The sequence below is a fragment of the Stenella coeruleoalba genome (assembly GCF_951394435.1).
Source record: "Stenella coeruleoalba genome assembly, chromosome: 1".
Taxonomy (NCBI): domain Eukaryota; kingdom Metazoa; phylum Chordata; class Mammalia; order Artiodactyla; family Delphinidae; genus Stenella; species Stenella coeruleoalba.
Window position 1 is genome coordinate 159,583,280 of NC_137169.1, and position 21,372 is coordinate 159,604,651.

General features: G+C 47.5%; 1 protein-coding gene across 1 annotated transcript; it reads right to left on the reverse strand.

Moving 5' to 3' along the window:
* Window positions 1–2,411: 2,411 nt before the first annotated feature.
* On the reverse strand, window positions 2,412–17,954 carry FMOD (fibromodulin). Its single transcript, XM_079922046.1, has 3 exons — window positions 15,498–17,954; window positions 11,794–12,784; window positions 2,412–7,309 (listed from the first exon to the last, which is right to left on the reverse strand). Exons 2-3 carry the CDS (start codon window positions 12,773–12,775, stop codon window positions 7,158–7,160), a joined length of 1,134 nt encoding a protein of 377 aa, XP_079778172.1. The 5' UTR covers window positions 12,776–12,784; window positions 15,498–17,954; the 3' UTR covers window positions 2,412–7,157.
* Between the last annotated feature and the right edge of the window lie 3,418 nt (window positions 17,955–21,372).

A 21,372-nucleotide genomic window follows, 5' to 3' on the forward strand; every position in this document is an offset into this window, starting at 1 on the left:
TTTCCTCAAGGACTTTTCTTAAGGTTTTTTTTTTTTTTTCCGCCGTATTCAGCATGAGGGATTCCCCAACGAGGAATCAAACCTGTGCCCCTGGCAGTGGAAGCTCAGAGTCAAGGACTTTTCTTCAAATTCCTCCCTCTCAAAAATTTTAGAACAGCAGTGTCTGAGGATTTACAGTAATCCCATTTTTAACAGGATTTAACAGTCTCCTTTTTTTTCACGGACTCATGGAGTGTCTTACCTGACCTCTCCATATACTTACATTAACACCAAGGTGTGATTGTTAAGTTTTTCCCAAAACTCTCCACTGAAGTCCTTTCTTGTTGCTCAGAGACTCATCTTTTCTGCAGTCTCTGCCTCTCCCCCGAATGCTACACACTGGTCCATAGATTTTCTTCAGTGAACACAGAGGCTGGCAGTTCAGTGCTCCCAGACCCCTAGTGGTCATCCTGCCATGTTCTATCACCTGCTGTACCCTGTTGATGTCAGAAGTGGCCTTTGTTGATGTTTTGCATTATTAAGAACAAAAGCAATGATGTGTCTGGGGCACCTCAGTGGTGCCAGATGCCGGGGACAGGGAGGATGCAAGGGGCACCCAGCACTGGGGTGTATTTCAGTGGGAAGCCAGCAGACCTGGGTTTCAGTGTTGAGTATATGCCATTAGGGACAAGTCAATAAAAAGTGTTAGGTCTCAATTACCCTATCTGTAAAGTGGGTGAATCAGACCTGGCTCCTTACTTTATAGATATTTTGGGAAAATAACTGGGGTCATACTGTTGAAAGCACTTCATATTTTTTTGGAAATTAGAAGGGGTGTGTTTGTGTGGGTGTGGGTGTGGGTGTGTGCAACAGGCTATTAAATTCATTTTATGCTACTATTTCCATTTGGCTCCCAGAAATATGATCCAACAGTTGTTATTAAAAACTTATGAACCCAGCTTTGTGCTAACTGTTGTGAGGTATATGGAGGGATCATATGACACGCTCTCTACCTTTAAAGAATTTACAGTCTAACCAGGTTGCTCAACTAACACATGAAATGATGTGTCGTATTGACTGTGGATCCCCCACATATCCTCTTCTGACTTACAAGTAAAGGATGATCTGGTGGTGTGACAATGGAGCCAATAGGTGGACGTGCCTTACTGCAGCTAGCACAGCTGCTTGCCTCTTACCTCTCTCTTTCTATCCTTGGTGGGGTGTGGGGTCTTACAGACCATCCTCACTGCTGCCTTCGCCAATGCTCATGAGTCATGGCCTGGTGCCTTGTGACCTGAGGTTGGGGAGATGCTCACCTTTGATGCTGCCCTTCACTTACTGTTCATGTAGTTACCTGTTGCTGATGCTTTCTCATCTGCACCTGCCCACTGCCACTGCTTACAAACGCCATCACAGCCATTGTAGCTACAGCAGCTCCTTTGGAGTGGGCTTTGGGTGGGACACTGAGGATGCTGTTATTCCCAGCCCTCTGTACCCGGCAAGAGAGACCACCTCCCTACCCCTTCTAATCTCTGTATTTGCTCCCATGGCCAGGTAGACTAGAAAAGATGCAAGTTGCTCACACTTCCCCACAGCACAGAGGGCTGTGTCCCATTTGGGGCTCCCCCCAGCCTTCTTGGTGGAGGGAGCTAGTCTGGGATGGGGTTGAGGACCAGTTCTGCTGCGGCATGCTCAGCAGGCAGATTCCAGCTCCAGGTTCTCTGTGCTGGGCCAGCAGATTTAGCTCCTTTCCTTTTTGGAGACTGTCAACAAAGGCTCAGCATAGCTTCTAAGAAGGAATAGATCAGTGTAATTGCTATCATCTTTGAAAAGAAAAAGATGAGCATGCAAATTAAAATAAATATCAATACCAAGTCTCATCCATCAGACTGTCCAAATTACTAAAGTCTGAAGCAGTATTTGGCGTCATGGGGATGTGGGGAAATGGAGGCTCAGGTACAACTGGTGTGAGTGCACATTCGTACAACTCCTTTGGAGAGCAGTTTGACAGAATCTAGTAGAGGTAAATTGTTCATATTTCACGACTTAGCAGTTCCCTCCTGGGCATAAATACCAGTAGTTTTTAACTGGTGGTGGTTTTGACCCCCCAGGGAACATTTGGCAAATTTGGAGATATTTTTGAGTTGGACTGGGGAGGGGACAGATGCTAATGGCATCTCGTGGATAGAGGCCAGGGATGCTGCTAAACATCCTACAGGCAGTCCACTCTGTCCCCCCTCCCCTTGCCCCACAAAGAATTATCCAGAGCCAAAGGCCAGTAGCGCACTGTTAAGAAATCCTCATGTAAACGCTAGAGAGACTCTCAAATGCAATCTCAAAGAGACAGATAAAAGGATGTTCACTGCATCATTTGTTTCTAACATTACAGTATTGAAAATAATCTAAATGTCCCTCAAAAGGAGAATAGAGAAATAAATTTAGGTGTTTTCAGACAATGGTTAGAATGAATGAACTGGAACCACAAGAATCAATATGGATAAATCTTGAACACACAATGTTCACTGAAAGAAGCAGAGTAATACAGAAAGTGCTACTCTGTAAAGTTTAAAGACACAAACAACTCTCTACTTCCCCTGTGGATGTAATGCAAGTTAGTTATTTTTGTCTCCACCAAATTCCACAGCAAGTACCTGGAGACCTTTACATTCATTCTTTCGTACACTAAATGCACCAACTATTGACATTATCTGGCTCAGGATTTTGCATACAGAAAAAATTTGTTGAATGATTGAGCTGTGCTCATAGAGAGACAAGACCATGATTTGCCTTCTCTTCTTGCCTTTCCTCTATGATCTGCCTTTCTGCCTGTCTTTTCATGGCTTAATTTAGGGAGGGTCCCAGAACTTGGATGAGAAAACACTGAATCTTCATTTTTCACACTGCTAAGTGAAATTTAGCATTCCCTTCAATTATGAAGGTAACAAGTCGCTGCAATATTAGCAGCCTGAAGCTTTGTCACCAACTGAAATTACAGATATTTTCATATCACATTACAGTTATTGAAAATACATACATTCATGCTCATTAGCACTTCGAAATGACTGTAGTTATTTAGACTTGTTGCTGGATCTCATTATTTATGACATTAATAAATATTTATATATATATGATCTAAAATATTTATACATTTTGATAACTGTACTTCATTGGTTTCCTTTGGAATCCAATGGATTTTATTTTATACCTTCAAAAACATTTCGAGAAGAGGTCCATAGGCTTTGGCAGGCTGCCAAAGGGGTCCACAAATGTCAAGACTCCCTGGTTACACCATACCTTCTGTTGCTTTGATTATTGGTTAAGTGTCCATTGGGGCTCGGTACTGATCAGAGCCGAATGGGAGAAAGTGGGCATGGATTGCCACCTTTAAAAGTTTCAGAAAAGGCTCTGATGGTGCGAAGTGAGATCTGCCCGCTAGTTGCTGGAAGACAGAACTGTGAGATTGAGCCGGGGCTTTGGAATGTTGGTAAAGTTTTTTGGTACTTGTGTCTGAAATAAGAGAATAAAGGCAGTAGTTGGTTTTACCCCTGCCTACAGCTCCAGCCTCGTTGCTCCTTGCCACTGTGCCCCCAGCCATTTTTGCTGTCTTTCAGTGTCCAGGAAGCTTCCTCCTGCATTAGGAGGTCTATACATGCTGTTATCTCTGCTGGACTCTCCTCCCATCTCTTCATCTAGGTAAGTACACTCTCCCTCCATATCTGATTATCTGCCCCTGTTCCTCCAGACTAGGTCAGGCTCCTTGATAATCCTCATGTAGACCCATCCTCATCTCCTTCACAGCCCTTTCTCAGTTTGTAACTATGTGGTCCTTGGGGTGACTCTTTAGTTCACTGCTTGTCACTGCACCAGATTATAAATCCCCCAATGGCAAGGAAGGCTTGCCGTTATTGTCTGCAGTATCCCCAGTGCCTGACCAAGGGCTTGTGGTAAATATTTATTGATGAAGAGTGAATTTTAATTGGAAAATTCATAAAGGGACTGTGAATGCTAGCAGAATGATTTAGGTCCACCAAAAATAAAGTCGGATGGCCTCCCCCCCGTTGTGAGACCCCATCTACCACCAAGCAGCCCCCACACTCCTAGCAGTTCTGCATACACCAGTAACACAGAGATCTTCAGGCTAGCACAGTAGAAACAGTATAGCAAAACTGGCAGGCTGGGGAGAGAGATGGCCTGGGGTCAGATCCTGGCCTCGATGCTTTCTTCCTGGGTGACCTCAGCCTCTTTGTGCCTCAGTCTCTCCATCTATATAAAATAGTGAAAATAATAGTACCAATGGCATAGAATGTTTAGGAATGCTAATGAAGCCATATAAATAAAACACCTAACACATAAGTACTGATCAAACGGTAGCTTAAAGGAAAAGAGACAACTTTTATCCATCAGAGCCTGATGGATAATCCACCCCTGCTACCCCCTTGAGAAGCACTGGATTTAGAAACAGAATTTCACAGAATATATTAGTGAATATCTTCAGTAAATAATATATTCAGCTCAGTAAATATCAGTTGTGGTTATTTCTCTATTAGAAAATAGTGAATTGTCCTAAAAGCACAAGCCTAGCTCTTAAAGGCTTTCAAGAAACGTGCATTGAGGGCTTCCCTGGTGGCGCAGTGGTTGAGAGTCTGCCTGCTAATGCAGGGGACACGGGTTCGAGCCCTGGTCTGGGAAGATCCCAGATGCCGTGGAGCAACTGGGCCCGTGAGCCACAAATACGGAGCCTGTGCGTCTGGAGCCTGTGCTGCGCAACAAGAGAGGCCGTGATAGTGAGAGGCCCGCGCACCGCGATGAAGAGTGGCCCCCACTTGCCACAACTAGAGAAAGCCCTCGCACAGAAACGAAGACCCAACACAGCAAAAATTAATTAATTAATTAATTAACTCCTACCCCCAACATCTTCTTTAAAAAAAGAAAAAAGAAATGTGCATTGAGAAGTTGAATGAAAGAGCAGATGGGCTACTTGAATGCTTATTTTCCTCTTCCAGGCCCAACTTGGCTTTGCAGTACTTGACTGCCCTCAGTTCTACATAGTTGCCACTAGAGGGCAGGCGCGGTTAAGACAACAATACTCTGGACCCACCAGCGCCATAATTACTGGGTAAACAAGGGAGGATGGTTGAAGGAGAAAAATGATAGAATGATTGAAAAAAATAATTTTTTTCTTTATCTCTTGGGGACCAAATGGAAGGAAATATGGAGCTAGTGAGATTGAAGTTAGACTTAAAGAAGAACTTCCAGAGCACAGAGTTTGCTAACTAGAGATTTTATACAGGTGACTTTTTAAAAACCTCTTAGCTATATCTACCCAAGCAGAATAGATGAGAAAGTGGGCTCCTCCAGTCTGAGGCTTATGTGACCCCCCCCCCTTAAAGTAACCCTTCTGTGTCTGCCTTAATTGACTCCATTCTTGCAGATGCAATTGTAAAATAACTTTATTGGTTGGGTTAGCCACCACTCATGCTTTTCCTGTGATAAGGATCCTTTATAGAGGCATGATGGTGTTCACATGCAGATACTTTCTGAAGAGCCCTGGGGCAAGGGGCAGCCTTGCCCCTCACCTCAGAGCTCCTTTGTTGAAATGAGCTGGTTTGGCTTTTGTGGATTTCAAGGTCTGGAGCCAAGAAGCAGTCCAAGTATCCCCCCCTTCCCTTTTCAGGAAAACGGCTTCAAAGCATACACTGTATCAGGCACACAGTGGCATCTGGGCAAGGAGCAGATTAGGGCTAGCTGTCCTCAAGCAGTCCCTGGCCATGGCTGCCTGGATGGCTCCATCCCAATGGTACCCCAAAGAGCAGGAGGGTTAGGTCCCCAGACAACACTCCTTTCAGAAATGGGAAGAACTAATTGCTCTCCACCCAAGCTATATAGCAACAGCCATCTTCAGTAATGAGAGTGTAGCTCAGAGATGTGAAAGCAGAGGGTTTTGTGCTCAGTACAGGCAAGATTTGGCTGCCGGGCCTGGGCTTCACTGACCCAGTGAGCGTCTCCAGCCAGAGCTGGTACTATTAACTGTGGCCTTAGGAGAAAAAATTAATACCACAGCCTCCTCCTTTGGCAAATCCTGGGCTGGTTGGAGTCTGTCTCTCCCATCAGGATATAGACCTTTCTGCTTGCATAAGAGGAGAGGACAAATTACCTCTCTCATGCTTTGAGAACCGCATGGACTCTGCCTTTGAAGATAAAGACCCAAGTAGGGAGCTGCTGGGAATGCAGAGAGTGCTGGCTAAGCATGAAACTACTGCAGCTGCTTCCTCAATTCAGCCAATTCGAGGTGTGTTTGCCTCCATTATGGATGCTGACGATAAGCAGAATCTGGCCTTTCCTCTTTTTTTTTTTTTTTCAGTCAAGCCCAAACTAGTCTCCAGCTGAGTCCATGGCCTTTCCTCTTCTGAAGTCTGATCCACCTTCAAAGAATTGCTTAGCTGTTAAAATCTAGCCCTATACATTTAGCTAAGCCTGAGGTTGCTTTTCTCCTCCCACATCAAGCCAAGAACATGGTCATCATACTGGTGACCTCTGGTGTAGAGGGGACTCTTGGTGTCCTTCCAACCTCAGATGCGAGTGTGAGTTCTCTGCACAGGCACTGGGCAGATGAGCACATGCCTTGGGGTCTCCTGCCTCTGCCCAAGGCAGAGAAGACGTGTCTGTGGGGCCATGTTGAGTGGATGAGGTGGACTTAAGAGGAGGCAGTTGGCCAAAGAGGTATATACTGAGAAGCAGCGAGTGGGAGCCCAGAGTGACTGCACACCTAGCCCAGCACATGGCAGAGCTGTCAAGCGCTGCTCACAGACAGAATCAGTGATGGTTTAAAAAGTAAGGTTATGTACTATTGCTCAAGCAAATTTTAGGGTTCACGGCACCAGATCGTTGTGAAGAACGGGTAATGAGATTTCTGGGGTTGGGACTTCAGGGACAGAAGTCCCTGAAGAAGTCTGCCACCACTTCTGTCCTGGAAAGGAGAGTTTCATGTCCCTCAGAAGAAGGCTGCCTGTCCCCTGATTCCACCTGAACTTGCCTACAGGGTAGAAAACTGTAGAGGGAGCCCATGGACTTCTGTCACATGGTCTGTCCCAGACCTTACAGCAAAAGCCAAACCAAACCATCAAGCCAAATGCAGAGGGGCACGGGGGCTCTGGCCCCGCGCCCAGTGCGTGGGCCACTCAGATCTCGATGAGGCTGGCGACGCGCAGGCAGAGGGGTGCGTCGGGCGGCATGGCGCTGCGCTTGATCTCATTCCCGTCCAGGCGCAGCACCTGCAGCTTGGAGAAATTCATGACGTCCACCACGGTGCAGAAGCTGCTGATGGAGAACTCTGTGGGAACAAGAGGGGTGGGGGTGGGTCGGAGAAGCCCAGATCAGGGACCTGGGTCCGCAGTGAGGCCAGACCTCCTCTGTGAAGCTTCTAATGTGAGAGGTGGAACTCGGCTGGGTGGGGCAGGCACTTTCCAGGATCGGAGTCATACTTGCACCAATTAGTGGGCAGAACCAGAGACAGAGTGGGGTCTCTGCCTGCATAGCTCCACCTCATACTCATCCCTCTCTGTAGACCCTGGAATGTCCTTCCAGCCAGGCCTTGATCTTTTTCCATCTTTAGGCAGCAGGTGGCAGCAGAAGGCAGTCAAAGACGAACCCTAGCAGCTTTGATTGCTTTTGGAGAGGAGGGTGTTTCCGAATTGCTTTAAGAAGGAAGACTGGGGAAATGCAGGGACTTAAATCTGGACTATTTCCTAACACTTTGCAGATAGAGCAAGTGGCAGAAAATTAAAGAGAGAAAATCTAGACTGAGAGACAAGTGTCTCTGAGTGCAGAGCTTTGAGGGCGTTGTCCGTGTACATTCTGAGTAAGGCCAAAGGAGTGAGCAAGGCCCTGAGGTCTAAGGAGATGGAAACTGATAGATAAACAGGGCTGCTATGGAGCTCAAAAGTCCAATAAATAACTCTCTTGCATCCCACATTTAATATGATACGGTTTACCCTCCTTTTTTGTAATCTCAAAAGAAGTACCCTTTTTTGAAGATTTTCCCTCCAAACCATGCAGTCCTAATTGATACAGTAGTTCTGTTTGATTTAAATACAAATCCTTCTGCTACCATTCACCTTGTTCTCCCTCTGGTTGTCCTCTTGGACAGATCAGCCACCTCTGTCTCTAGCCTGCTGCGTCAGGAACTTGAAGGATAAAAACCAAGAACTCAGCTAAAACTCCAGCAAGGACAGCCAGAGTCACCACTGAGAAGCTGCTGAAGCCCCTAGAGGCTGCCTTCAACACGATGTGTGAGAGCATCAGGAAGGTGGCTCATGTCAAAGGGGCTTTGGGTGAGGTTACCTATCGGGTCTCCGTAGGCTGTAACACTTAGGCAGACCCAGAGCTGGGCTTGCTTTTGCCTCAACCAGAGGCATTCCTCTGCTTGCCACAGTGGTCAGGAGCTGTGTGTCAGCCTGGAGCAGGGCAGGAGGAATGGGAGGAAGGCTTTCCTAACTCTCTTCCTAGAGGTGACCTTCGAGGGCATTGTGGATGGAGAGATTATGGGTATGAACGTGAAGGTTGCAAGGAAGACAGTATGGAGAGCTTAGATAGATGAAGAAATTGTTTTTTAAATTAGCGCTAGCAATTCTTTTCAGTCTCTGTCAAGACTGACAGAGAGGAGATGGGCTGAGGCTGCAGCCAGTTAACTTGTACTGCGAATGTAAGATAGAAAACCCAGCCCCAAAGAATAATGAGAACAGGAAATACCCTTCTTTGGAGAGCACTCGGTGCGGGGTGGGGGTGGAGACCTGGAATGCTTTTGGATGTTTCCTTTCTGGTCCCAGGGAATAGATCAAGTGGCCTCCAGGTGGACAGGTTGGGGGCAGAGCCAAGGCCAGGGGCCAGGTCTATGGTGTCTGTGTGGAACAGGTGGAGTGAGTTGGGCTGGGGAGAAGTAAAGTGGCCCAGCTTAAATATCACCTCCAACCCTGTCGGCAGACTGCACTTAGAGGTTCCACCATAGATTCTCTACACCATCCTGGGGCCTTCAGACTGCCTGCTAAAGTCCTGGATCCCAACTGTTGAGCACTGAGGGGCTGCTCAGCACACAGCATGTGTAGATTCTATCCACAGGTTGAGCACCGTGAGCCCCCTGTTTATCTTCCCTAAGCTCATGAATAGGACGGGGCTTCTGCTTGGAGACTCCGGAGGACACTTTCCATCCCGGATTAAATTCTGACAAAAGTCTTTCCAAATTCCTCCTGGTACACCCGCCCTGCCCCCTGGATCTCAGAGCTGCTGGATAACATTCTGAGCTGTGTTTCCTGCTCTTGCCAGGCTGGAAAAACTGAGGGAGATGCTAATGGAAGAAGGAAGGGGGAGGGAGAGGGCCGGGCCTAATTCCACTGCACACCCTTCAGCTCCTGTCCTTTTAGCTCCCCTCTCAGAGGGTTGCTTCAATATCCCACCTTCACCACCCACCCCTGCTCTGGGTCCCTGACCAGCTGTGCAGGGAGAACTCCTTCACATTGGCCCAGGCGAGGGCCTGAGCCTGGAGAACTGTCTTTCCTGCTGTTGGTCTGAATCAGAGAGATTCTCCTTCCATTCTCAGCTAGAGAAGCCTGGCTTTCAGTCCTTTGCTGTTGATGGTAGAGGCTATGCTACAAGATCTGGGTGACCTAAAGAGATTGCCTTTCCTTCTCAGTGTCTCAGTTTCCCCATCTTTGCGATGAAAAAAATAAAACAGAACAAAACTGTACCTGGCAATTTCAAAGTGGCAATAGAAGAAAAGCTTATAATATAGTTACTGTGTATTGCTTTTTCAATAATGTGCCAGGCGAACCAAGCACTTTACATGTATTCATCCACTAATTAAGAAAAATAAGGAGTTGGTGTTATTTTGCCAAAAGAAGACTAAAAGGGAGATATCCAGACAAAGGGGCTTTGGCTTAAATTGCACAAGAAGGGATTTGGGGTAGGCACTGGACATTTTTAGGTTTGACTTAAGGGAGAAATTTCTTGCAAGACCTTGAGACACTCGACTAAAGTGATTTTATCTTTAGCAGAGCTTTTGGAAGGGGTGAACCACCTTGTATTTGAGCGGCAGATGTGGTTCTGCAAGAAGACAGGGTGACAAGATGCTGCAATGGAGACTTCCTCACCCCAAGTTTTCTGATTGTACAGTCAGGCAATAACTAACGGCTTCTCTCCCGTGACAGCTGCTCTTTGCTGTCACATTTTCAGGGTCAAACTCTGATAAAGCACTGTATACAATATGACGTTTCTGTTGTGACGATCCTCCTGTATTTAGAATGGGTGGCAGATAAGTAGTGGTGACTTCTGGGTGGGATGATGAACAGCTACAAGCAAATGTCAAACCCTTTGCAGCATGCAACATCTTGGAGACCAGAGAACCCTGCCTTGGGAATAGGAAGACCCGCACCCCCACACCCCCACCCCCCAAAGAAAGAGAGACTTTAAATACAAAACAGTTTGCCCTATACATGATGGTGTCTTGCACTTCCAACTAGAGAACCAGGGACCTCTTCACCTTGCCCACCTCACAGTCAACCTCTGGGACTGGTGCCTCTCTCACTCAGAGGGCTGTCTAGCTCGTTAACATCTTGCCAAACGACTGATCTGTTCCCTGAGCACAGGGAGAGAAAGTATTGATGGGAGAGGTTGTAGACTCAGTCCCTATCCATGCTTTGATGGTGCTGTTTGCTCTCAGCAGGCTCTACTTCAGAGCCCTTTGCCAATGGTCATTAATGAGTCCTTCATTCCCCAGGGAGAGGGGTACTTTGCTGCAGAGGAAGAGAGGTTAAAATCTGGCTCTGTACCTTCCAGCTGGATTAAGATATCAGAGGCCCTGGGGTAATGTAAGCACATTGTGAACACAAGATCCTGAGAGGGAGCTGAAAATCAACTAGATAATCCAATCTGAAATGAAGATTTTAGTTCTTGGACACAGAGAGGCAGCACTTTAGGCCTTTTCTGGGAAGAGCTTGGAAAACAAGAAGCCCTTGTCCTTGTCCACCACCCCAGGGTTTGGCGGTGGTCAGGCTCATGTTACCCTAGGGGGCCTCTGCCCTGCCACCAGGGGCTCCTTGTACTCCAGGGAGAACCAGCCAGAGCAAGTGCCGCATTCAGCTCTGAGAGGCTACAAATTCTTGTCCACCAGTTGTTATGTTTAAAAAGCAAATAAACATCCAGACACAAGACCAGGCTGTCGAGGCATGAGTAGATCAGGTGGAAACAGAGAGCTCATCCTCTTCCGGGTCAGTGAGAAAGTGCAGATACCACGGTTTCTTAACAGCACACTTTCCTCCTGAGACGGACCGTAGAAGTTCAACTTAAACCCCCCTGTCTATGAACTGCCACCTCCCCAACCTCTCCCAACTCCTCTCTCACTGCTTAACACATGACCCCTACCTCTTAGACACAGGAATTTCCTGGCTGCCCCCTCCAGGTGGCCTGTTAAATGACTGGTCCCTTTGTTTGTGGCAATTGCATTTCTCAGAAGGGCCCAGTCCTGTGTTCCTCCAGCCCATGCCCGCTTATCTCTCAAGACCTAGATTGAGACTTACCTCTTCTGGGAAGTCTTCTTCCGTACCAACCCACTCTCCCACTGACTTTTCCTAGCACTGCTGTGTAGTATAAGAGTATGCCACTATATACCATTTTGTACAGGGATATGGCAGGGTTTTCAGCTTACTTCATTGGTACTCTTTGGTTCCCCTACTTCTATTTCTTCTGTATTGCCCCCAGCACTCAGAATTGGGTCTTTCCAATGCAGCAGACAGCCCTCCCCACTCCCCTTTGCGAAAGTCTCACCATTGATCCTATTGCCTTGGAGGTAAAGGTTCTCCAGGTTGGTGTTCACTGGGGGGATCTTCTGCAGCTGGTTGTAGGAGAGATCGAGCTCAAGGAGGCTGCTGGAATTGAAGGTGTTAGAGGCCAGGCCACTGTTGGTGAGACTGTTGTGGGACAGCCGCACATACAGCAGCTTGGGCGACCCCCGGAAGTAGCTGTCGGGGACTGAGTAGACATTGTTGTGCTCTAGGTACAGCTGCTCAAGGGCTGAGGGCAGTCCATCAGGCACCTTCCGAAGGTGGTTGTAACTCAGGTCCAGCAAGATCAGTGACCGGAGGCCTTTCACCGAACTGCCCACTTCCTGGATCTCGTTGTGTTGGAGGTACAAGGCCGTGAGGTTCTCCAGCCCCTCCAGCGCGTTGTTGGGGACCCTCGAGATCTGGTTGTGCTCGAGATGGAGCTCCCTCAGGGATCGAGGCAGTGGGCCAGGCATCCGGGTCAGGTTGTTGTGGTCCATGTACAGCCTCTCCAGGTGCCTCAGCTTGGAGAAGACCTTCTTGCCCACCTTATCACTGGTGATCTGGTTGCCATGGAGAGCAATCCAGAGCAGCCCAGTGGCGTTGTCGAAAACGCCCTCCTGGATGGAAGAGATCTGATTGTTCTGGAAGTAGACGTATTTCATGCGGGAGGGGACGAAGGGTAGGTACTTGAGGTTGCGGTTGTCACAGTACATGGCTGTGGGGAAGTTGGGGGGGCAGTCGCACTCCTGGGGGCAGTCGCGGGGCTCTGGTGGGGGTGGAGAGCCGTAGGCATAGGCTGGACCTTCCTCTCCCCCATAGGGGTAAGGGTCATAGGGCTCATAAGGGTAAGGGTCATAGGGGTCGTAGTAGGTGGACTGCTGGTTGCTGCGGAGGTAGTGGAACCACCAGTGGGAGTCTTCCTCATATTGGGCCCGGGAAAGGGAGCAGAGCCCTGCCAGCAGCAGGAGGGAAGCCCACTGCATGTTGTCTCTCTGCAAGAAGGGAGAGAGAACAGAGTAAGCAGGCGTGAGTGAGACTCTAGGGAGGCAGGGAGGCAGAGCAGGTGAGCCTTAGTCTTTGAGCTACGCAGACCTGACTTCAGCAGCAAACAGCTGTGAGCAGTAGCCTTGCTCTCACTTCCTCTGGGCCTCCTCCCAGTGCCGCCCCTGCACACTTGGTCCAGCAGAAACGTGGCTGTCTGCGGGGAGCTAGGTGCATTTTCCTCTGGTCATAGAGTCGCAGAAACATAGCCTTTGAGATTAAAAGGAGCTTGAATGGAGGTGCTGCATTTGTTTTGGAGGGCAGGCCCATAGGAACCTCTAGCAACCTGAAGGTACTGTTGGGGGAGCTAGAAAGGCCACAGCAATTCCCATGGGAGTGGTAGTGGTGGTGGGTGCTCTTTAGGCCTGAATTCACATCCAGTTTGGACTCCCCAGGACATAATGTTTCCCAAGAGTCCAAGGAAAAAGCCCTCTGGCTCTTTCCATATCTCTGGGAAACAGCCAGAAGTGGCTTGAGATCTCAAAGGGGAAGATCGGAACTACTTGGGAAGGCAGAGGGTTTCTGTTTTGAGTCTGTGGGGAGTGCTGTGGTCCCCCTGCAGCCACCACAAGGCCTGGGCTCGTGGTACCAGCACCTGTAACAGTCTGCTGGGGAGGAAACTCTCTGGTTGGCAGTCTGTGGCTACACATGCAACTTGGCCGGCACAGGGTCTTCATGTAACAGTTACAGATTCCCTCCAGACTGGGCCCACTGCCACCCAGGTGTGGCACTTGTCTTCTAGAGTGGGTACTGAGTGCATGCAAGTCTTCCTGCACTTGTCCAGTAAAGTGTTACTACTTCTCCCGCTCCACCATGGACATTATGCAAGAGCCAAATGGGACCAAGAGAATGAATGAGGAACATCAAACAATGGAACAGGAATTGAAGCCTCTTGAGTATGCCCAAGGGAACATGCCTTTAGAATGGGATTCTGGCATCCTTCTCTCCCATCCCAAGCCACCTCTGGATTACCAGTCTCCATATCTAGGCCCCCACATTTCCTGGCAGCCCATTGCCTTCGAGCTTGTTATGCTAGCGAGATGAGAGCAGGGTAGGTTTAGAGAGAAGTGTGGGTTTGGTGTCACCTGAGAGGGAAGCTGAAGGAGTGGAAGATGAGGGGTCATGGGGTGGCATATCAGTCTGGATGTCTTACTCTGAATACCTATAGCCAAAGCACTGCATAACCCCTGTGAGCAATGGGTCCCTTCCAGAGGGGTGATTGTCACCCTTGGACAGAAGACCTTAGAACCTTTCTTGGTCTGGGAATAGGCACATATACCATTCACATTGCTATTGGCCCTTGGCTGGGGTTGGCACCCGTGGACAGGAGAAAGAAAGGAGTCTAAAAGCCAACATCAAATCCAATGAACCGATGAGAAGGACCCTAATAGTGACAATCTAGTCACCTTCTGGCCACCGTCTCTGTCAGACCTCTCTGTCCCCTGAAAGCAATTCCCTTAGGCCCACTTTATTCCATTAGCCTCTGGGTTGCAGAGGCGAGGCCCCTGGGTCGCAGAGGCGAGGCCCCGGGCTCATCCTCAGGCAGCCTCAGACAAAGAGCCCACAGTGTTTCTGAGGGGCCAACCCAGCCACCCACTGCCTGGGCATGCTGGCTGGGCCTTGGCACTGGCCAGGGGAAGACGGACGGAATGGCCCATTACCAGTAGCACATTTTTCCATGCTCAGCTCTGGGCTGCTGCAGGATCACAGTGGCTGTCTGGAGGCTGGCACAGTGAGCCTCTGTCTCCATTTCTCCTTCCAGACTAGGCACCGTGGCAGACAAGAGCCATCTTCCTCTTCGAGACCCAGCCTTCCAGGGCTGTGCATCCTGCCCACTTGAGTCTCCTTTGGAGTCATGACGGCTAAAAGGGTTTGGTGGTACCTTATTCCTCTCTTTACCCTACCCCCATCTCTTAGCAATGTTGCTCCAGGGTTTATACTCTTAAATCCTCACCCACCCCACCCCCAATGATAGAGACCCTCCTGTGCTCAGAGCTTTGTAAGGTGGAGAGTTTCTAGGACTGGCACTCTCTGAGTTGGGGGGAGCTTACTCAGGAGTTACTGCCGTTCTTTCATTTCTCCATTCTAGAGAACCATTTCTCCCTTCTGTCAGAGTCCAGGAGGTCAAGCCAGAGCTATTCCCTAACCTGAATTGGATCCCCATTTCACAGCTCCTTGGACCTGGTCAAGTCTCAATATTTCTGTGTATTCTTTCCCTTTCACCCCAGCAACACACAAGCACGCGTGTGCATGCACACGTACGCACACACACACTACACAAAACTCCCTCTCCGCTCTCATAACAGAATTTAGTTACCACAACCCTTCTGAAGAGAGACTGCAGGGACACAGGGCTAGGATGGTGGGCTTTCTGAGCAGTAGTGGGGCAGAGCTGGCTATGCTAGATACCTGGCCCTTCACTTTTTCATGCCTGAGAATTGGATGTCCCCCAACAACAGAAAGAAACTGTAGGACAAAGGTAGCATGTTGGAAACCCTTCCTTCTACTCCCCTTTCCCGGCTCCAGCATCCTGGGACACAGCCCAGATGGGAGAAGGACGAATGACTCCTTCCGCCCGGCCCTTGCCCTGCTCCCCAGCCTCTTTGCTGTTGTCCCTTTGTGGAACTACCAGGGACAAAACCTGAAGTAAAATGACTGACTTACCTCGAGTTGAACCTTTCAGAGAATGACCACGTCTCTCTGTCTGGCCTCCTTGGTTGGAGAGCGTGTGAGAGGGAGAGGAGTGAGGGTGTCTACTGAGAGTGTGTGTGTCTGTGCCAGGCCAGGGCCCGCCCCCACATTCCTAATCAAATGTTGTGAAGAGAGGGGTTGAGGAGCCCGGATCCTGGCTTTTTCGGCTCTGCTGCAGGGGCGGAGCTCACACTCAACCGCGCAAAATCCTGCTGTCCGCCTGACTCTATAAAAACCACCTTCTTTCCACTCATCTGCCCTAAAGCATTGGCAGCTCAGGGTCTCTTTCTGCTGAATGAGTTAGTGGCGCCCTCGAAGTTATTTGTACAGTCTCTTACGAAGCGCCTGGATTTCTCATTAAACCCACAAGGGCAGATGCAGGGATGGGGAGGGCCAGGATTTGGGAAGAGGCATCTTAACTCTTTCAGCAACCCACGGGTCCCACGGGAGAGCGAGGGCTCACCCTTCTGGGCTCCGGCGCCCTCTACGGGCAAGTGGTTAGGCTAATGGACTAAGGGAGAGGACACAGGACAGCTGGCTCTGGCTCCAGTTCCATCCCTGACCAGTGTAGACCTGTCTGGGCTGTAGGGTTTCTCTCTCGCCACTGTGATAAAAGGGAAGAAAGGGACTCACATTTGTTGATCACTTACTGTTCACTAGCCTCATGCACTTTCGCCTGTCTCATGATGATCTTAGGGTTAGCAACAAGTACCTTGTTGAGTTGTAGCAAGGACTCTGTGAGGTAATTTGTGTGAGGCCCCCGGCCCAGAGATGATTGCTGTTGTGGCCATTTTACAGATGTAGAGACCCTGAGCAAGGGGAAGATGAGGTCGGAGAAGTAGGCAGGAGCTAGACCATGAAGGGACTTTTAGGCCATGGCATGGATTTAACTTTTATTCTGAATGTTTAAGCAGAGGAAGTGAAAAGATCTGACCTACATTTTTAAAAGCACATGGGAGAGACTGCTGTGTGGCAAAAAGCAGGAAAGTGTGGAAGCAGGAGCTCTAGCCCGCCTTTGTTGAGAGATAATGGCAGATTGGGCTAGTGCAATGGAAGAGGGAACAATGTATCTTTAGACAAGGAATCTTGAAAATGGACCAGATAGGGAGTTAGAGGAAGTCAAGGACGAGTCCTTGATTTTGAGTTTGAGCAACTGGTTGGGTGGTAGCACCATTTCCTGACATTAGAAAGATGGGGAGGGACAGAGTCTAAGTTAGAGATGCCTGTTAGGCATTCCAGTGGAGATGCATGCAGGCAGTTAGATAGATGAGTCTGAACTGGAAGTTCAGGGGCTAGAAGAATTTGGATTACTTAGAGTCTCAGTAGCTTAGATGAACCCTTGCATCCTGAATGCTCTTTCCTCAACTAACTGCCTCATGCTAACATCCAAGAAACACCCTTCAAATTGTTTTAAATTGTGGTAACTGACTCATAACTTAAACTTTACTATCTTAACAAATTTTAAGTGTGCAGTTCAGAAGTGTTAAGTATTGCTGTACAGCCAGTCTCTAGAACTTTTTCATCTTTCAAAACTGAAACTTTATATTCATTAAACAAAAACACCCCATTTCACCCTCCCTCAGCCCCTGGCAACCACCAGAGTAGAAAGAACGACTTTCCACCTCTATGAATTTGACCACTCTGCATGACTCATAAAAATGGAATCATACAGTCTTTGTCTTTTTGTGGCTGGCTTATTTCACTTAGAATAATGTTCTCAGGGTTCATCCATGTTGTAGTGTGTGTCAGAATTTCCTTCCTTTTAAAGGCTGAGTAATTACTGTATGCATATACCACATTTTGTTTATCCATTTATCTGTCAATGGACATTTGAGTTGCTTACACTTCTTAGCTATTGTGAATAATGCCGCTGTGAACATGGGTGTACAAATATCTCTTTGAGATCCTGCTTTTAATTATATTGGTTATATGTTCAGAAGTGGAATTGTTGGATCATATGGTAATCTATTTTTAACTTCTTTGAGGAGCTGCCATATTGTTTTTCATAGTGGATACACCATTTTACATATCCACCAACAATGCACAAGGGTGTGAATTTGAATCGCTCCTTATTTTTTAAAAGTACCAATTGAGAAAGCCTCAGATTTGAATTTGAAGAATTTAGAATTTGAATTTTAAAGAATGACACTTTTGGTTGCTCCAATAAGGTTGAGCTGTTGACATAATATGAAAGGTCCTTATTAGGGACCCAATCTCCTCAGGAATTTCAAAGAGTTTTTAAAAAGATTAAATATAACGAATGGACCTCTGCTGACTACCTACTATAAACTAGATGGTTTACGTATGTTATCTCATTAATAATCACAGTAGATATTTTGTGTTGGAAATAGGGGATCACAGATATAAAGTGATTGGATAGTGGTAAAATAAGGATTTGAACCTTGACCTGCACGACTCCAAAGACCTTTCTCACAACACAAGGCCAGAGGACTGGTGGAGTGTAGGGGGTAATGACCACCCTGCTGTCAGGGCTGAACTCAATTAATATGGAGTGCAGCTAATTACAGTGGCCCAATCTGCTTGAATTTGGGGACAGGGGATTGTAAAGATGAGAGGGGGCTGGGATACAGGGTTTCTCTTCCTGACCCCACACATATTTCATTTCAATTTAATGCATATGAGCATTTACTGTGGGCCTGGCATGCTCTTAAGTGTTCGGGACACAAAGAAGGTTTTGATAGAGTACCTGCTCAAAATAAAGCAGATGTATAAGCAGCAAACTCTGATCTCATGACGGAGGCAGAGTGGCCTTAATGTGAAGATGGTTATAAAGAATGCACAGATGGGCTTCCTTGGTGGCGCAGTGGTTGAGAGTCCGCCTGCCGATGCAGGGGACACAGATTCGTGCCCCGGTCCGCGAAGATCCCACATGCCGTGGAGCGGCTGGGTCCGTGAGCCATGGCCACTGAGCCTGCGCGTCCGGAGCCTGTTGCTCCGCAGCGGGAGAGGCCACAACAGTGAGAGGCCCGCGTGCCGCAAAAAAAAAAAAATGCACAGATAACTTTCCCATCATTTTTGAGTCTAGAAAGCAGTCACTTTTCAATGGAAAACACTAGTTCTGGCAACTGGGCCTGAGAGACACTCCTTAGCTGGATCTAGATAGCCTGGACAAATACACCCATTAGGTACAGATGTTAATTTTTTTAAATTCCAGCATACCGAATAATACTTCACTTAGTAACAATGAAAGTCAGCAGAGTCTGGGGGCCAAACATTGATTGGGATTCTTTCCAACTAAGATCTACCAAAAAACACAGTATCCCCATGTGGATTTGCACTAGGTCTTTAGTCACCTATTCTGTTTCAAGGTAGACTTGGGAGGAAGAAAAGAGGGAGGGGATGATTGAGATCAGGTCAGGAGGAAGAGTTTCAGGGAATCATTCACTGTTCAAAAATTCCTTTGTCAATGGATTCTAACCTCCATTTTGACTACTGCCTCTCTGTTTCCCTGGTTCCTGGATCTAGGCCCTCAGAGCTTGATTTCAATATAGGAAACCAAGTAGGGGATCCTGACGTCTCTCAGATTGCCAAAGGAATCCGCATGTGAAGAAAGTTCATTTGGGACACTGGTGCTTTCTGGGAGGTGTCAAGCCAGCACTACCCAGTTACTAGACTGCAAGCAAACTAAGGAAAGAGGCTATGTTATTCATTTCTGTAGCCCCTATCCCCAGCTGGGCATATAGTGCTTGGCGCTTAGTAGGTAATTGGTAAAGTATTATAAAGTGAACTGTATTTTTGGTTCCCTACAGAGTCTGCCTGTCTTCAGAACCCAATGTTTGGTAGAACAGCCACCATCAACCAGGACAGGAAAACCCTTAGGCCTTCAGGCCAGTTAGACTTTCCAGGGGTTCATGTCATTGCTATTTCCTTCCCACCCAGAAAAGTACAGGTTAAGCCACAGCCACTAGGCAAAGCTGATTCCCTTTGATGTTTGGACCCACCCTGTCTGGAAGAGACAAAGTGCCTTCTGACTCAAATTCCTACCAGCAAAGAGAGTTATGCACCTGTGGCCGCCAAACCCTTCCACTTCAACCTTCACGGAACCCAAAAGCCACTGTTTTTATAAAACAGCCTCTGATCCCAAACAACCAAGGGATGAGGGGTAAGCCTGAAATCCACCCAAACAAAATTATTGAGTTGGATATAAAGAGGTCAGTAGAAAGATGATCATGGTGATACAATCCAGGCCCTGCTGCTTGCCCATCCTGAAAACTCTTGATGCCAGAGAGGGACTGTTTACTAGTCTGAGGTTTTGATGGGAAGTCCTGGCTATACTGGCACTCAACAGTGGTATCTCAGCGTTTCCAAGGGAGATGTTTCCCCTTATTCCCTTGGCACTGAGTGGTCATTAGAAGTCCTCACCATGGATAGTCTCCTCTCTCCAGAGGATGAAACAAAGATGTTGGAGCTGGGAGAATGGCTTGTTTTCTTTCAAATGCAATAGGAGAATAAGAACTTGGAATCTCAAGTTCCAAGTTCTGGGAAATGCATTGAGGGCTTCAGAATTTCCTTTTAATAAGCTCTTTAAAAATAAGACAGAGAACAACCTTTCTTATTTAATGGATAGTGTCTCTTATTTTTACTGTATATTTACTGCATGCTTGCTATTATTAACATGATGAGGACATACATGACGGATTCCAGAAGATCACCTTCTGGAAAATATGAGTGTATCTGAGTCAGGAAAGGGAGGTTGTTGGTTCAGGGAGCGATACCTAAATGAGGATGGAGGCAGAGGAGACAACCTGAAATTTGAAACCTGGAGGGTTTGGTCATTCAGTGACTCAGTATATGACATCCCTCTATGTTCTGCAAATGAGCTAATGGTTCCCCTCAGACTGTGCTTGGGGCTGTTGGAGAGAACAGGTGTAGGATAGACCAGTTCCCAGGATGCTGGTACCTGTCACGGATGTTACCTGGCTGTAGGTGAGACCAGGTCTGGATATTCGCTCTAAAATATCACGTACCATTTCTGAATTCTCACCACAACCCTATGAGATAGGTATTTTCATATCTTACTTTTACAGATGAGGAAACCAAAGTTCAGAAAGGCTAATTAATTTGTTCAAGGTTGTATAGCAATTAAAAGCAGCAGGGCTTGGATTCTAAACTTAAGTCTGTCCACCCCTAGAGTCTGAGTTCCTAACCAGTATGCTATATAGAATCTCCAGAGTAAAGGAAAAAGCATGGGTTGGGAACACAGATATATGTTCACATTCCAGCTCTACCACTTACTAAAGTAGTCTCTGTGACTTTGGGCTAATTGCTTAAACATCAGTGAGACAACGTTCTCATTTGTAAAATGGGGGCAATGATCTTAACCTCATGAGATGTTGGGAGGACTAAATGACATAAAGGACATAGACTCCTAGTAGGGAGGCTGCCACACGTGGACCTTCAATAAATGGTAGCATCCTTTGGTTATTTTAGTAGATTGTCAGCTCCCTGAGGAATGAGGCAATGTCGTTGTGCCTCCCACTAGTACAATGCTTGGCCAAGTGCCTGGCACATATTAGCCCTTTTCTAAGCATTATGAATAAATGAAAGGTGAAGAAGCTGGATTTTACTAAAGGGTAGTAAACATACTTTGGTAACTTAAACCAATCGGAGAGAAGCTAGCCAAGGGTAGAGGTGGGACTTTCAGGGCTAGAATTATTGAACTGCCCCAAGGAAGGGCAAGAAAGATGACTATAAGGTCAGTGTAGAACCCTCCACAGACAAATGTACAAATATCTTTGGGGGATAGATAGGGAAATATCTTACTTATCTTGGGGGTCATGGAAAGGTCAGGATTCAAGAGCCATGTACAGAGCAGCCCACAAGAGGA